Here is an 18282-nt window from a genome sequence, read left to right as displayed (position 1 = left end):
AGTTTCCATTGCTTTGGAAAATATTAACTTTGCTCCATAGACAGACAGGTCCTACAGTTATAAGTCAAATATCCTAAAGATTTAGTTCCCAGTAATAATAGGGCTAAACCACAGCACTACCAGAGGCAAAAATTATATTATTTGAAATGAAACTTCTCATAAATATCCAGCTATGAAGTAATTTTTTATCAGCTGCTCCTGTGTAAACTGGACAAGGCAAACTGTCCTATCCATCAGCATTAAGGTTGCTGAGAAAAAATTTCTCTATATTCAATGTCTGCAAGGTTTGGAGATCTCCCTTTCCATTAGACTTTCCCAGGAAACGCTGTGGTTGCCACTCTGAAGAACTTTGTTGGTAGCAGCACCAGTGTCAGCTTTGGGCTTCAGCTTCCTCATGTTCCTCCTGTCTCTGCCTCTGTAGGGGAGGGATGGACAAGCACCCACAGCAGCCAGAGCTGACACTGCTCAAACTATCAGCTAAAAGCACCTAGAAACTTTGCTGAAGTCAGAACTGTGTGGCTTTGGGGTTTTCTGTTTTGTTTTCTTCCAGCCACTCTCCAAATGCTTAGAGCACATTTTTTGCAGGTCTGCAGTAGGAGCCAGGTCAGTTTTCCAACCTCCTGCTGCATGTTGAACCCAGAAGGGGCTGAGATAGCAAGGGGTACACATGGACATTGCTGGACATTTTCACACTCGTGCCAGCCACACTCTTGTAGCAGAGGTAAGTGGGTGCCACCCAGAGCCCTACCTGTATTTCCCACCCTTTGCTGCACACTGCCTGCAGGACCCCCAGCCCACTGCCCAATTCCTGTCCTGCTGCTTGTACATGGCTGCATGTGCAAGACTCTTTCTTGTGTTGGTCTTTTATTCTCTGGGTTTGTGTGCCAAGGTCTGCCATGTTTTCCCCAAGCCCTGGTGTCTTTGCAGCCCTGCTGTACCTGGTAGCACTCCCATGAACTGGTGATGTACACAAAAACTGCCTTTGACACAAAAATTGCTTCACTCTGCATGAAACTGCAGTAAAACATGACACCTATGGTCTGTGGAACAAAGAGGGCTAATGGAAAGGCATTCCCAAAATAAAGCTGGACAAAAGTTCGTGTCCTCCTCTCAACAGGAAGAGGAACGATGATGGCTCTTTCTTTTTTCTGCAGTACATGGTAGAAGAAAAAGGGTTAAGAGGAGCAGGCTGGATTTGCCAGGGTGGAAATGTGGGCAGAGCATATGGGTGAAATGTCCTCCTGGTGTTTTCTCTGAAAGTCTCCTATCTGTAACTCTCACCTCTCAAGAGAATGACTTCAGGGAAATGCTTGATTGACAACTGCTGATGTTTCCAGCACCACCTTTCTGCTCTGGGATGGGAAGCTCAGATGTTTCTGGATAAGATTGCAGAGTTTTCAGAAATTCAGTCTACTTAAAGGACAGCAGAGATGCAGAACAGGCTTGAAAACAGCACTTGATATATCTGGCTTCTTGGAAAGAAATAACTTGTGGGAAAAGGAATCAGTAAGACTTTATTGAAACAAACCCAGCATTTGGTACCAGCACAGTGACATCAGGCACTTCTTTTGTCTTTTCAAGTTAAAATTTGGATGTCTGTAGTGACCAGCAATGCATATGCTGAAATACATAACAGGAGAAATCTACAGTCAGCCACTGTTGGAGACAGGTGCAAGGTGAGTCACCAAAAGTCTGGTCAAAGACTTTCATGGAAAGGTCAGCTTACAGGTAGGGGGCAGACATTAATATTGATTTTTTAAAAATTATATGTGAAACCTTAAAGAAATGAACCTTCATTTTAACCTACAAAGAAAATAATAAAAATGTTATTAAAATATGCAAAATTTATAATTTAATTATACAATTACAGTCTTATAGTCTAATAGCCCCAGTGTATTTTGCATATTAGTGAACAATTGCTTTCTTAGAGCTCACAGCAGAATCATTTACTTGAAGCTGGAGAATAAGTTGATTATGGATCTGCTTTTGATTAATGGATTTAATAATCATGTTACAGTAGGATTAACTTATAGTTCATGTGCTTACAGCACTAATGATGAGATTCATGAAAGCAGTGTCAGCACATAGGACTGGCCCCAGAAAAGGCCCTGTCTGGAGATCCCAGGACTGCCCCCGTCAGCACTTCTGGGAGGAACCAGCACACAGCATCAGTCACCCCCGTTTGCCACTTCAACAAAATTAAATACTGCTCTCAGGTGAGCTAAGCACCTCAACTGAAGCTCAGTTCTGGATACTGTGGGGGGAAAAGTTTTCCTAGGAGACAGATGCAGTAGCAGGTAATGCACATACCCACTGGACACAGCCACCTGTAGCCTGCTAAGACCCAGTACAACAGGCTGAGCATTCTTTAATGCTTCTTTTGGGTGCATAATGCAAGTATAAAATTCCTTGGATAGAAACACACTGAGGCAGACTATATTACCTGTTTCTAAGGAACCTCAAGTATAGGTAGTTAGTATAGCCTAAGAGACAGAGCACTCTAGTTTCTAAACTTGACTCCAGGTGTTCAAGGAGAGGAACCATTGCAGGACAGAGAAGGTAGAAGGAACATGTGGAATATTTTTGTATTTTGCTGTTACTTCTCACAAGACTCCTGTGCATGTCTGTGTAAGAACCAGGTCTACAAGTATGGCAGGAGCCACACTGAGAAACCTTTTCTTAATTAAAACTCACGTTCACACAGATAAAAACAGAATAAAGAACCAAACCATATCTTGCCTGAAAGAGCAGAACCTCAAAAATTACTAGCAACAGGATTTCAAATTGCATCAGCCATGTACCTCACTTATTATTATACAAAGCAGAACAGTGTGATACAAATCAGAAGCTGAGCACAAGGCAGCCCAGGGCTGTTTTGCCATGTCCCTCTGGGCCCGTCCTCCGACTCATGTTTCCACAGGAAGGTAGAGATCTCCTTGAACTGATCATGCCATATGGAAATATTGGGGGAAAGCCAGGGAAGTTGCTGTACAGCCAGCACAGCCCTTCCTGCTGAGACTAGGGCTCGTGGCTGCTGCTCCACCTCCCTGTTCAGGACATGATTCTCCAAGGTGTCGTTTCCCAGCCGATGGCAGCCGGCTCCCCATCACTGCAGCCTCCTGCCTCGCTAGGCTGTGAACCTCCTGTGCCATCACCCTGCAGGCAACACCTGGGGGCTGCTGGCTGAAAGATCAAGGCACAGCGCTGTTTGTCCTGCGGCTCCAGCGCTGACATTCATCCACGGCTGCTTGTGTTTCCTTCTGGGAGATATTTAGGGTTAATTCAAGGTTTGTGCTGAAAATCAACACTTTTCCCTACCAAAGTAAGCTTCGGGGATTAGAGACATCCTGAAATATTGCATATTTTATTCCTGAGGCAGATGGGACTATGCCTTTAATTTGCCTCTTCAAACCCAGCTGTGCATCCTGCTCTTTCTCCCTCTCCCTCCTCTGCTCTGACTGCCACACATCCATGCAGTGTGGAGAGTTCTCCTCAGCTTGTCATAGCTAGCTTAATAATGAAAGATATTCAGAGGGTTACCAGGCCATTTCTCCATGTCATCCCATAGTCCTTTAACCTCAATTTGTTCCATACGATCTCAGGAATCTGTGACCAAATAACCCTCAGCTGCAGATCATCCGCCAGGTGGCAGCTGTTTAAAAGAGACTGCAGGCACTTCCAGTTCTTAATTTAGAGGCTGAACCCACCAGGAATTCAGATTATATGAGTGAGGTAAAGGCCAAAAATGCTTTCAAGGATATCTGTGGGTTTCCTCTGCTCCATCTCACAGGAGGTACCTCCTTGCAATACACTCACTATTTTACAGCTCTAAGATCCCAGGTTTCGTGAGAGACGCCAGACAAAACTCACCCTTACCAGGGTGAGCAGGGATGGTGCTGGCCTTCAGACCCTTCCTGCTTTGGCTCAACTTTGCACATATGGCTTCACCTCTATAAACATTCCTTTACTTCATATGGGCCTTAGCAAATCCTTGTCCTATAGGTACTCATCTCCTGCAGACACATTATGAAATAGACTGTGAAGAGTAGACCTTATAATGCAAAACTATATGTCCAGTTAGGACTTGATAAAGAAATGTGAAATAAAACACATCAAACAGGAAAAAAAATGATCATTTTCCCATTAAATTAAGTGGTTATGGGGGTTTTTTCTGACTCTTCATGTTAAAAGCATCAATTACACACATGGTTTACTTGTTTACAGTCTGATTCAGAGTTCAAAGCAAAAACTTGCACCTACAGGATATGAATTATTCCAGCGATCAGCATCCTGCAGGTGTCTCCAGGCTGGCTTTGAGAAGCGTTATCAGTGTAGGCTAAGGGAAGTTTCATTTTGTGCTGTTTGGGAGAAGGAAGTTATTTTGAAGCAGCCTTAACTCAAAGGAAGAGGTAATCTAAAATGGTGCAGAAGGTATGGAGCTGAATTTGGGAAAAGCCATGGAAATGTTTGGGATGAAAAGCAAACATATGAACCTCAAAAGATTTGCCTTTGTGAATGCAGCTGGAGTATGCAAGGCTGGTACAACAAAACGCATCCTTCACTGAGTTCATGCAAGCAGTTACACACCATGAATTAAAAAAAAAAAAAAAAGAAAAAAAGAAAAAGAAAAAAAAAAGAAAAAAAAAGAAATAAAGGAAAAGCTGCTTGTGAAAGATTTTAGGAAAAGTAGGCACAACTATGACTTCTCTTTTATTTCAGCATGTTAACAGATCTGTGTCTTAGTTTTATGTGTTTATCTTCCAACTGTGATGCAAGTAGGGTTATTTTCAGCTAACACCCAGAGACATTTACTTTGCAGGTAGTGGTGATCCTTGACCCATGGCATTGAGCTATGCTTGCAGGGCGGCAGGTCCATGATGCTTCATTTCCACCTCTACAGCCAGGAAGATAAATTGCTGGTGAGCTGCAAGTGGTTTGAAGAATAGTAACAGTAGCCTGTGGCCTACAGACACAAAATATCAGCAGCAGGACAAGGGAGGGGAGACCACAGAATCACAGAATTTCTAGGTTGGAAAAGCCCTTCAAGATCATCAAGTCCAACCAAGCCCTAATACTTCAACTGAGTGCCACATCCAGTCCTTTTTTAAACACATCCAGGGATGGTGACTCCACCACCTTCCCAGGCAGATGATTCCAGTACTTTATCACTCTTTCTATGAAAAACTTTTTCCTAATATCCAAATTGTATTTCCCTTGATGCAGCTGGAGATTGTGTCTGCTTGTTCTCTCAGTTGCTACCAGGAGAAAGAGACCAACCCCGACCTGACACAACCACCTCTTAGGATGCTGTAGAGAGTGATAGTTGTAGAGAGATTTCTCCCAGGAGATAGGGAGCATGTCTAAACCCTGAGATGGAGAAAGAACAGTGCAACACCAGGTGAGAAACGGCCCTGCAAAGCCATCTCCGTGAACTGGCAGCCCTATATGCACAGAAAAGCATGGGAAGAAGTCCATGCTATCTCTTTCATCTTCCTTCATAACCTGCAGTATAAGCACATCTTAAGAAACTAAGGCAGAGAAGTGCTTTGAAAAGATGAGCACAGCATCTAATATTTCAGCAGAATCTCCTTCTGAAGCTGTAGCATTTTGCTCATGTTTGCCTGTGCTCTAAACCTTTGCCAAAGATGGACTACATTATTTTGTGTTGGAAAGCACAGACACCCATAAACACTGAAAAGAAAATATATGGAGAGACAACAGTAGGTCCTTTAATGGTTACAGGCATCTTTCATGTTAAACCCCAGAGTTTAAAGCCAATTCCAGCTGTCTTGGTTTGCCTCTTGCTGGTATAGAGCCTGTAAATAAAGTGTTAATTCAGATCCCCTAGCCGTGATCAGGAATGGATTACATTTGGTGTTGCACCAAGCTCTAGTCTCTAGAGTACTGGTTAAGCCCCTGGGCACTGGGCTTTGGGGTCCTACTTTGTACATGTATTTATCTTTTTGTGATGATCTATTTCACCTGATGGAGGGGAGGGCCACTCACAGCAGTGACTTTTTTCATTTTACACTCCTTTACCCTGTTCCTCTTTCTACAATAGCTGCACTGTAATGTTTCAGTAGAGGAAGGCTTTGCAAATTTGGCTCAATAAGACACAGAGCAAAAAGCTTTTCAGAGAGCTTCAACTCAGCTGTCAGAAGGGGCAGTTTGGTCTCTGTGCAAGCAGTACTCACATTCCAAACTGCATTAGAGAAAAGCTGCTGGGTTTTTATGCATTTTTATTATCAGTTCCAGATTAGGAATCTGGTACTAATTTTTTCTTAAAGCCTGTGTTTGGAGTACAGCTTATATTCTCAAACAAAACAGGATTGCAATGTTTTTCTCTCACTAGCTTGCTCTTTTTTTTGGTTTGCCTTTTTTGTCCTCTCCCTGGCTTTATTCCAAAGACTTTTTCTGCTTTTTGTTACACTCTCGAGATGAAGCACTGGATGGTTACAGCATTGCTGGTAGGACTGGTACAGGTTTCACAGAGTTTCCCTGCCTTGTACCACCGAGGATGGTGGAAGCTGCTAAGGGAAGGAGATAGTTGTGGAAAATGTGATTTGGCGCTCTGCTCTGACCCCAAGGACTGTCCAGCTGGGACGGTGCTGGATCGCTGCGGATGCTGTCCTGAATGTGGGAACGTGGAAGGTCAGATCTGTGACTTGGACCAGGGCAATCATTTTTATGGGCAGTGTGGGAATCACCTCGAGTGCAGGTTGGATGCTGATGAAGCAAGGTTTGGGGAAGTCCCTGAGCCCCAGTGTGTGTGTAAATCTCAAGAGACTATCTGTGGGTCTGATGGGAAAACCTACGAAAACATCTGTCAATTCAACAAGGCTTATGCTGCGAAGAGAAACATCAGCATGAAACATAAAGGGCCATGTGAATCAGGTAATGTGTACAGAGGCACTTACAAACTGAAAAAAAAAGCTGATTCTTATCTTCAGCTGTGTTACTAGCTACTCTAGCTTAATTTCATTAAACTAATACTGTGATTTTGTTGCAATTATCCTTATTCTGTTATAATACTACTTTGTGTTAAACGTATTTCAACATCTGGTACTTAATCTTGTCTGTTATAAGCCTCTACATTAGACTAGTGGATTAAACCTCATGGTGACTAATAAGGCATCAATCTACAACTTGGGTCTGTTCTGAATAATCAGAGTATGATTACTATAATCAGAGTATGATTTGTTGTTTTTTTTTTTTTTTACAGAAGCTGTATGTGTAGTTGGGAATTGGTAAACAGATGGGATAGTCTGGGAGGAGCAGGCAAATAATTGTTATTGTGACAGGACTGACCTAATTTTAAAGTGGTGATAGTAAAGCAGATCTCATTGAGATATATATATATCCTTTGTATATATATACACACACAGGTATATGTATGCATGTGTGTATATTTGTGTGTGCATATGTGTATCCACCTGTGAGTATATATGGTAAGCAGTGATGCAGTGGCAATAGAAGAAGATAGGGTTTATTTAACAGCTCTGTTCTTTTTACCAAAAAGGTCCAAAATAGTCCAATTCAGAATCATCATAAAATCTAGCTAACCCATGAAAGAGAAATCCAAATAGTAGAACAGAATCAAGCTGAAACAATTTCCTGAAAGGACTCTTAAAGTGCGCAGTGGTCTCTGATGATTGTTAGTGGAAGGATTCTTAGGTGGGCATACAGGGGACTCCTGCTCCCAGCTCATATGCTGTTCCCATTCTTTGCATTAGTATAAGTCATTACTCCTGAGCATCCTTCGCTTAAGACATGACTATAAAATGAAAATGTGAAGAGGTTTTTGTTTGTTTCTAAATGAGAAATTACTGTGGTTTTTAAAGTTAATCAAATATTTTCCCAAATGAAGTAAGTAGAAGAAGTTCTTGGGTCACAAATGGGTCACAGTTCTGGGAACCTGAAATTGCAGCTCTGGCAAAGGACTACATATGGGAGTAACTTGGTTATATTTCACCGATTCCTCTCTAGCAGTCTTACACCGTGTGCTGTGGTTTTATGTAGAAAAACAAAGGATACTGAACACTTAGAAAAAGTGATGAACAGCCAATATCAGGCTTCTTTCCTCTTTCTCTAGCTGCAAGAGAAAGATGCATTAGAAAATCCTTTATTTGCTGTCAGGGTATTAAGCTGGGAAAACGAGGCTTGTCAGGAAAGGGACATTCACGCCAGCCTGGAGTACAACGGAAAGCCTGTTAGCTTGGGAAGGAGTCCTTGTTTGGGATTGAGTAGCAGTAGTTCTTGTGGCATTACCCCTCCAGACGATTTTGGCCAGAAGTGCCACTCCCTTAGCAAGTGCCGGTAACAGGCTTAAAGCAATGGTCTCTCTAGTTAATTTAACAGAACTAGCCGCGCACAAGAGGCTTTTTAATTTGGAAGTACTACCACTTCTAATTGCTGGTGTCATCCAGCAGCCCCCAGTCGTCCCCGAGGCGCATCGCACTGCTGCTCCTCCAGCAGGAGAAAGACCGTGGCTGCTCTGCATGCAGGCATCACCACCAGCGCTTTCCCACTGCTTCCCTGACTCCCCAGAAAAGCTGGAGCCTCTCTCCAAGAATGCAGAGAATTCTCCTAACCTCTCAGCTTACTGAATTGCACAGAAGCCTGCGGAAAGTTCCCAGCTGTGTCACTGTTGCGCAGAGTTTCGTTAAGAAGGAGGCTGTGGAGGAGGAAAGCGCCCAGCTGGGGCATGCCCGAGCTCGGCAGAGCGCAGGAGCTTGGGCAGGGTGCTGGGCTAGCAGCGACGGGGGTCGCAAATGCACAACTCTTGTCCCCGGGCTGCCGCTCTCCACGCTGGCTCGGAAGCTTTAGAGCTCGGCCGGAGCCCGGGGCTCGGAGGGGCTCGGAGGGGCTGCAGAGGGGCTGCAGAGGGGCTGCAGAGGGGCTGCAGAGGGGCTCGGAGGGGCTGCAGAGGGGCTGCAGAGGGGCTCGGAGGGGCTGCAGAGGGGCTGCAGAGGGGCTCGGAGGGGCTGCAGAGGGGCTCGGAGGGGCTGCAGAGAGGCTCGGAGGGGCTGCAGAGGGGCTGCAGAGGGGCTCGGAGGGGCTGCAGAGGGGCTCGGAGGGGCTACAGAGGGGCTCGGAGGGGCTGCAGAGAGGCTCGGAGGGGCTGCAGAGGGGCTGCAGAGGGGCTCGGAGGGGCTGCAGAGGGGCTGCAGAGGGGCTGCAGAGAGGCTCGGAGGGGCTGCAGAGGGGCTCGGAGGGGCTGCAGAGGGGCTGCAGAGGGGCTCGGAGGGTCTGCAGAGGGGCTCGGAGGGGCTGCAGAGAGGCTCGGAGGGGCTGCAGAGGGGCTGCAGAGGGGCTCGGAGGGTCTGCAGAGGGGCTCGGAGGGGCTGCAGAGGGGCTGCAGAGGGGCTCGGAGGGGCTGCAGAGGGGCTGCAGAGGGGCTCGGAGGGTCTGCAGAGGGGCTCGGAGGGGCTGCAGAGGGGCTGCAGAGGGGCTCGGAGGGGCTGCAGAGGGGCTCGGAGGGGCTGCAGAGGGGCTCGGAGGGGCTGCAGAGGGGCTGCAGAGGGGCTCGGAGGGGCTGCAGAGGGGCTCGGAGGGGCTCGGAGGGGCTGCAGCACGCACAGCGGGGCTCGGAACGGCCGGCAGGGGCGCGGCTGTCCCGGGAGCCCCCACCCCAGCGCGGTGCCGGGAGGACACCGCGCTCCTCCCCGGCCGCTCCGGGGGCAACTGGTGACAAAAGGCAGCAGAACTCTGAGAGCAGCAAACGCTGCAGCACGAGCTGTCCTGACTGCAGTTTGCATGCGAAACAAACACTGAGCACTGTGGGGTTTTGGTACCAAGCTATAAATAAAACCTTCACTCGGCTCGAAATACTTTGTTTTGTTTTTCTGTCCTTCAAAGCATCTGCTGTTTCCTCTTGATGCCAAATGGATAATTGTATACAGCAACCAATGAATAAATAAGTAACAATAAACTCCTTTCATCAGAGGAGTACAGCCTTTCATCTTTCTTCTCTTGCCAGAAAAAGGAAAAGGCCTGGCTTACTATAGAACCATGGAAAAATCCTTTCTTTTCCTGAAAGCTAGTTTTGATCAGTTTATCTAATAATTTACCAAGGTTACTAAGTACAATGATTATATACAGATTCTCCACACTTAAACCGTCCCCACTGACATTCAAGCAATTCTCGTTGATAACTTAATGAACTAACAGAACAATCTAGCAGTGATTCTTATTATATTTAGCTATGTCACATGATTTATTTTAAACGTAAATTTTGGAGTAAAAACAAATAAACAAGCCACAAAAATTTCCACCACTTCTGTCTAATCAGACATAGATTAGCAAAAATGAATAATACACAATATGAGAAAAAATATCCTATTAATTATGTAATTAATTGGTCTGGAGTGATATAGGGTTGATTGTGAAAGGCAAAACAGTATTTTGACTTTTCTTTGCTTCTGGTTTATGTGTTCTCTAATACAGAGGGATAATTCATGACTGACTGGGACTGTAAAAAGAAAGAAGCAGTTCCTGCCCATTCAGCTCTGGATGCCAGGATATCAGAACGGTTTCCATAGCTATCAACAAAAATTTATATACTCCAGTAATCAAAATGACAGGTTATCATAAGAGTACAGCTCTGTTTCTAATCAGTTATGCAATCAAAGTACACACAGCTATGCACGGGAGAATTTGTCTGAACACAAAACCTGAAACACTCAAAAATAAAGTTTATAAACTTCTGTTTAAATTGTAGAACATTACTTCAATTTTCTTCCACAAAACACAGCAAAATGTTGTGAGGTTGTGGTATTTTATTTCTGAAGGTACTTCAAGTTTGGGTGGAAAATGAAAGTACTGGTGGTGTGTTGAGATTGGGAAAGAGCAGTTTGGTTAGATCAGAACTGCTGCTTGCTGTTAGTTTGGTCTCAGGCAATGCCAGTTCTGGTCAGCCCTGGACTCAGCTGCAGGACTGGGACCACAGCCAGCCATTTCCCAGCTGTCTGCTGTATTCTCCTCACAGTTAATGGCAACAGTTAATTCTGTGGACTTATCCTGGTACATGGTATGCAGCACTGGACAGCTGTAATGTGGGTTTATAATTCAAACCTTTGTGTCCTCCAGACTCCAGATATGCTCCTGTGGGTGGCTGAGCCGCGGCTGAGGACAGTGACATGGGCAGGACCCAGTCCTTGGCCACACGCCAGTTTTGGCAGGGGATCCACAGGACACCTGAGTTAACAGCACAACAAAAATACTTCCCAGGCAACATCTGCCTATTTGAAAAGTTTTTTACACTGTCTCTGTGTGGGAACAATTTAAAGAACTCCTCTGAGTTAATGTAGACTTTTGGTTTCTTTTGTACATTTTAAGCTTAACTACAGAGGTCGTATCATTAAAAAGACTGTGGTTTCAATTAATTTTAAGATTGGAAAGTATGTTTTAATATCAGACTCTCTGGGATCAGTTCATGTGCAAAAACCCCACATTTGCATCCAAAATATTAAATTAACGCTGATATGAATAAAGATTGTTGAAATAATAGATTCTGAATGTACAGTTCTCATGAAAGAACAAGCATTTAAGGATTTAAGTTTCCTAGTTTGAAAATCTTTACTTTTGAAGAGTAGCAAGATTGTTTAATGAGGGATTTATAAATGGGGAAATTGGTAGTTTTCAGTTTAATTTGTTTGCAATTAATTTTAATAGTATGCATTTAATATTTTCTGCACAGACACCAATCCTGAAAAACTGACAAATATGTTATAAATTATTGTTTGAAAACATGGAACAGGTTGTTACAGTTTCAAATGCCAAAGAATAAATGCTGCACCTAGGTATTGATTCAAATATGGCAAGTAAAATATATTCACTATTTTTAATATTAATAATATTTTATTAATAATTTAATTTATTATTTTGTTTTTAATATAAACTTTAAGTTTCTACTTCCAAGCATCTGGGATGCGGGGGAAAAAAAAAAATCAATACAAGCCAAATCTCCCAGAAACTGCATTCCTTTTTGAGCACTTGTCGGGAAACAGATAGAAAACAGGTTTTAGAAGGCAAAACATTTCTTGTTGTCGTTAAATAGATCAGGAGGAAAAAAAAATATAGAGATCTCCAACCCAGGAAATCCTTGTTAACAGTAAATCCACTATTTTGTCTCTGCCGCCGGACGTGCTCATCCCCTGCTAACACGGGAGATGAGCAGATGCTCACACACAGGCACAGAGGGATGGATGTGCCCGCGATCAGGTGTGGAGGAGCCGGGGACGGGTTGTGGTTCCGGCTCCTCCAAGGCCCCCAGCTGGCTCCCTCTCGTGGCTGCCGGCAGCTTTTGCTTCGGGAAAAGTGAGAATTCCGAGGCAATCAATAAAACACTGGAGGGGGTGACGGTATGAGAACATGAGGAAACAAGTAAGTGGAAATGTAACAGGTATGATATGCATAACACGAAACCTTACAGAAATAATTGAATTTCAATCCTTTTCATTCCTAACACGAATATTTGATTACATCCATAACAATTGAGGATAAATGTAAAATGCATTAATGTTGTTGTAACTTGTGATGTCCATGGGTTGCAGTTCTCGACAATGCTTAGCAACTTCAAGGCAATGATGTACTCAGAAAAAGCCAGCAATAATAGTATTTAGGCTTTTAGCTAACCAAAATGTAACACATTCAGAGCTATCACACAATCAAATCCCCCTGTGAATTGTGTGTGGCAGAATCTCCTGTGCTCTCCTCTGAAGCCCAGGTCGGGTACTGGCAGCTCTGTTGGGGGGCCCGAGCCTGGTCCACAATGGCAGCTCATGGGGCAAAATTAAGCCCTCCATTTCATCTCGGCTTCCACGGTCATCTGCAAGGGGAGGAACAGACCTGAATAAGCGTTTTTAGAAAGCACAGACACAAGGTTTTCTGAGCTTTAAAGGATGCTTGGAATCATGTAGCTCTTCACAATATGTGACAGCCAAAAGGCAAACGTAACCTGATGGTATCCTGTGAAGCAGGGATTAATGTTAACAAAACTTTTGTGTTTGTTTTCTTTGTGCACATGTGTCTCCTAAAGCACCCTGTCGGTTCTTTGCAGCTCCTGTTATTTCTATGCCACCTCAGGATGCCCAGAATTACACTGGCAATGATGTCATTTTTGGCTGTGAGGTGTCAGCCTATCCTATGCCACAGCTTGAATGGAAAAAGAAGGGGAATAAAATGTTTCTGCCAGGAGATGATACCCACCTCTCAGTTCAGGTAAAAATAGAATTTACCATTGCATACAGTTTGGGAACAGGAGCAAGGTGGTTTATCTGTGAATTCTTCCTACAAAACACGACACTGTTGAGATAAATTGATTCCCAATAGACCCTGTGACTATGCAAAGAATGATGATTTCTGTCAGTGCTTCAGCAGTCCCAGCAGAAAGAACAATAGTCAGGGTACCACTTTTGCTTCTTGAGGAGGCTTTAGTCCAAACCAGTTGAAACTGTCATGAAGTGTGATAGTTCCCATGGAATGTCATGCCAATCCATCATAAAACCTGGCTGCTGAGTGTCAGTTTGGTTAGGCCCCCTTGGCCCTCACAACTCCCCCCTAGTCACTCCCCATCTCATCCTGAGCTTGAGCACAGGTGGAGTGCTTTGAAGAAGCAGCAAGTGGTGCTGGGACAAGGGACAGGAAGACACAAGGAAGAGCGGTGTGAAGAGGAACAGGAATGTGAGCACTGTGCAGGGCAGTGAAAGTGAAAGAGTAGAGATGGAAAGGCACCAACACAGAGGTGCAGAGCAGCAAGATGTAAAACACAGGGCAGAATGAATAAGCAGAATCAAAGCTTGTTGGCATTAAAAAAAGCACAAAATTGTAATGATATTTAATCCATCCACAATTATTTTGAATAATATATAGGTGTCTCCTAGATACTTAATTTCAACCATTTCTTTCCTTCTCAAAGGCAAGAGGTGGGCCTCAGAAGTATGGTGTGACAGGCTGGCTGCAGATTCAAGGCCTCAAAAAATCAGATGAAGGCATTTATATCTGCCACACCAAAAATAAGCATGGTGCAACATATGCCTCTGCAAGATTGAAAGTCATTGATGGTAATTTCTTTTTATTATTTGGATGTAAAAAATATAGAAATGCATACAAGCAAGATGCAAAGGATGGGGTTGTTAGAATGAAAATGGAGCATAGGAGAAACTACCCAAAGCTGCCCATATTTTGACTCTTCTTTGTGCTTTTCTTTTACTTTATCCCTAACAGGTTTATATAGTAATATTTTGCTGCAAATTATACCAGCTTCCAGAAAACAGAAAGCTGTGGATTGGAGCCATACAGCTGAGACACATTATTCCACTGTCCTTACCCCAGAGAAGTCCTTTGACATTAGCAGGACCCAGAACAGCTAGTGTAACTTTGAATCATGGCAGTGCTTAGCTGTTTATTTTTCATAAAATTAGGAAGGAAACCGTTGTTGTTTAATGAGAGTGGTTTGAAAGATGTAAGAAATAGCTTTACTATTGGTTTGCTTTGAGTTCAGCCCTGCAGAGTAATAACTTTCTTCCTCCACAGAGAATTGTTTCTCCTGGAAAATTCAGGATAAAGATGTATTGTCATATTTACCTCCTGGTCTAGGGGACTTGGTCACTTGTCCAGTTTCCACAAGTGGATTTCAAAGCTTTATTTTCTCTGGGAGTATTTGCAGATGCACAGGAGCTTCAGAGGACTGATATGATGTTTACTACTATTAGGAATTAAATGCATTTTCAACATGTCCTTGGCACAGGTTAGAGTAGGTCCAGAGGGGGCCATGGAGATGCTCCAAGTGCTGGAGCACCTCTGCACCAGAGACAGGCTGAGCAAGCTGCTGGTAATAAACCTGGGGAAGAGAAGGCTCTGGGGAGATTCCAGAGCATTTCCAATCCCTAAAGGGGAAGTACTAGAAGGAGGAAGAGGGACTTTTTATACAGGCAGATAGTGGTTGGACAAGGGAAAGTAGTTTTAAACTAAACTAGGAGAGATTTAGATTACATGTTGTAATCTCGCACCTGGAGATATGGCACTTAACGGAGAGATAACAGAACCCCCGGGGTCCTAGAGTCCTATGCTGTCACTGTTGGTCGGTGTAATAAGGAGTGAAATGGGCTTTACATGCAGTCCGAGATTTCTTTCTTAACCTGAATACCGTGCAGAGATGAAGACGGGGAACAAAGGCTAAACTGTGGGTTTTAAGGGACAGAATCAGGGTGGAGTTTGGGGCCAAGGGGCAAGACCAAGGAGGGACACAAAGTGAAGTTTACAAAACATAAACCAAATAAACCCAATGGGAAGGCTAATGTAATGAGATTTATGTAAACAGGCCAATAGAGCCTCGAGGAATAGGGGACTCTCCCAAGAGGCAGTCCATACAGGGGCTGGTACCAGGAAGTATTGTCAGGGAACATTTGGGAATAGGGGAAGGTATCAGAGAAGACTGACAACTCAAGCTAAACTTCCACCCTGGGCAGGGGGAGAAAAGAATAAACCATAGGGTATTAAACACAAAATTACACACTGCAACAAGATGTTAGGAAGAAATTCTTTACTCATAGCATGGTGAAGTACTGTCACTTCACCTTGGTTTTTCAAAGAAGCTGTGGTTGCCCCATCCCTGAAGTGTCCAGGTCAGGGTGGATGGGGCATGGAGCAACCTGGGATAGTAGAAGTGCCCCTGCCCATGGCAGGAGGTGGAACAAGATGAGCTCTAAGATCCATTTCAAACCAATCTATTCTGGGATTCCATGATTCTCTATAGAAATTTGCTCATGACCTTCAGTGGTATGAGCTCAAGCCATCCACTAAAACCCCTGTCCTTTTCATAGATAACAAGGACTGAGAAACTCTGAGCTTGCTGTACAAATCCAAACCCATACTTTCCTCTGTGTTTCTATCTTCAACTAATTTAATCTGGATTCAATTACATCTTGCAGACCCATCTCCTGCATTTGCATTTACTACTGGCAGTAGAAGCGCAAGCTACAGCATTGAATACAAGGAGTTTTATGACAATTCTGATGAGGAAGATGATGAAGAATATGAATCTGGCAACTACGATAATGAAAACAACTCTGAATAATAGTTTTTATACATCTGTTGTCCAAATCCTTTCATATTGTTATACTTACCAGTAGTCTCTGTTCTGTAAATGCCTCCTCTGATAACACGCATACTCACTTGTATATCCATCTTCCTGAAATGCAGCTTTGGATGAAGTGTATCATGCTACTCACCAGAAATAAGAACAGTTGTAACACCATATATTTAGACTATTAAATATCGTCCTTCACAATGCACCTTTCTGCTAAGTATGCCAAAGGGATCCAATTTTATATTAATTTTTAAATTATCTTATAATTTCTTTTGCACATTCTAATTTGTCTAGCAAAAATGCCAATAGTTAAACAAAATTTTTACTTTGTATCAATTTTCTTTTTTTTTTTTTTTTTGTAAAGTACTTACTAAGAAATATCAAGAGATTGTTCACATGGCAACAAGCATAAGTAAGTATGGAGGTTACAAAACAGTCTTTAATCTCCATACTTCATGTTTTCTCCTAAGTTTCAGCAGGATTTTCCTTCTCATTTGGAATTTTCCATGTCTCATCAAAGGTATCTGTCTTTTGGGGGATGATTTTGTTTACTGTTAATAGATACATGAAGCAATCATGGTCTAAAGCCAGTAAGTGCCGTTTTGCAGTCAATACTCAAACACAGCCAGAAAAGATTCCTTGTTCATTCAAACCTGTGACCTTTGGGCTCCTTCTTGTAGCAGCTCCTGCATTGCTCCCCACAGCAATGGCACCCTCCCAGCAGCCTGGGAGCAGTTCAGGGTTCGTGATCATGACCTTCCCCCTGAACAGGATGCCTACTGGTGGGCATTCCTGCAGTTTAAAGGCAGCAGCTGCTCTGTAGCTCCCTTTTAAACACACAGGGATTGCACTCCAGAGTCAGGATCTGTCCTTTGTCTGGGGCTGTGAACAAGGTGCCCCTATCCCCAAACCATCAGCATTGCCAGGCTGCTGGAGGGCACCAAACCACAGGAACACATGAACATTGTTCCAAGTGATCCATGAACCAGACAACAAAGGAGATGGAGTCAAAAACACAGCACTGTTCCAAGGGCTGAGTGAGCACCCTGAGAAATTTCTCCAATTGCTTTTTTAACTAATTACGTGAAGGCTGGCTGTGAGTTAATGGGTAATGGAAAACACCTCTAGTTCCCACTGGCTGAGGCAGTGGAACAGCAATAAATTACTGAACACATTCAGGACTAAAGCAGCAGAATCTCAGGCATCTGCAGGGAAAGCTTTGGTATGTGGAGGTTCCTTGGGCCGAGACACAGCCCCGTGCAGTGATCCCTGCACACACTGAGGTGACCACCAGCTGGATCCATGGGACAAGGAGGTTTTTAGGGCACTGTACACACACACAGTGTAGGATTTTTAATGCGTATACACTGCCTTAAAAATTCTTCTTTTGATGTGCTATTTGTGCCCTTTTTTTGCGCTTTCAGAAAGATTTTTCTTTTCAATTTGAAATTCTTTAAGAAATCGGCTATAGACTGTGTTTGCCTTGAGGTACTATTGACTTCTGTCCAGCAAACAAAGGATAATTTATTTCATTTCAAGCTTCATGGGGTATTGTCAGCTTATGAGAAGAAAGTGTGTCATTGTGTTATTGAAAAAGATTAATTAGTTTTAATTAGAAATAGGAAGCGGCTTCATATTTAACTACTGATTTTGTTTTTATGGACTCTTCCTGGCCTTCTTAGTGATATGTTAATAACTTTTTTTGCTTATCCACTATATATTAACTTATAACATTATCTGATATAAATTACTGATTAGTTTTATGGAACTATTTAATATGCAGACATATACTCAAGATCAATTATGATCTGCATTGCAAATTAATGGATTAGATTACTAAAGTAATCACTAAATGGTGGCAATATATATTGGTATAGTGTAGTATATGGCACAGAAAATAATTTTGAAATCATTAGCCACAGAAAGAAATTAAAATTCTTCAGGGCCTTTTGCTGTTGTTAGTGGAAAATGAAAAACAGAAAGAAAAGAATGTTTGAATGAGAAAATATGCAGCAGAACTCTAGCAAATACCAAGTGTTTGGCCTGATGGAGTATGTCTATTTAAGAGAAGCTAACAGTCCCTGAACAAAGAATTTTAAATTAAATATATTGCACTTCTCTCTCTATGTGTTTTTTATATATATTTAATAAGTTCTTGTAAATTATCAGCCATTCCTTTCAGTAAGAAAATT

At 43.2% G+C, this 18282-nt stretch overlaps 1 protein-coding gene across 1 annotated transcript; it reads left to right on the top strand.

Annotated features, from left to right (window-relative positions):
- Positions 1–5943: 5943 nt before the first annotated feature.
- On the top strand, positions 5944–18210 carry LOC136297310 (kazal-type serine protease inhibitor domain-containing protein 1-like). Its single transcript, XM_066197125.1, has 4 exons — positions 5944–6894; positions 13061–13221; positions 13919–14063; positions 15933–18210. The coding sequence occupies exons 1-4, from the start codon at positions 6438–6440 to the stop codon at positions 16076–16078; spliced, it is 909 nt and encodes a 302-aa protein (XP_066053222.1). The 5' UTR covers positions 5944–6437; the 3' UTR covers positions 16079–18210.
- Positions 18211–18282: the final 72 nt, after the last annotated feature.

The sequence above is a fragment of the Chamaea fasciata genome, unplaced genomic scaffold, assembly GCF_029207755.1.
Source record: "Chamaea fasciata isolate MVZ Bird 193981 ecotype frontalis unplaced genomic scaffold, bChaFas1.0.hap1 SCAF_15, whole genome shotgun sequence".
Taxonomy (NCBI): Eukaryota; Metazoa; Chordata; class Aves; order Passeriformes; family Sylviidae; genus Chamaea; species Chamaea fasciata.
Note: the sequence above shows the minus strand (reverse complement) of the source record. Positions and strands in the feature narration are given on the sequence as shown.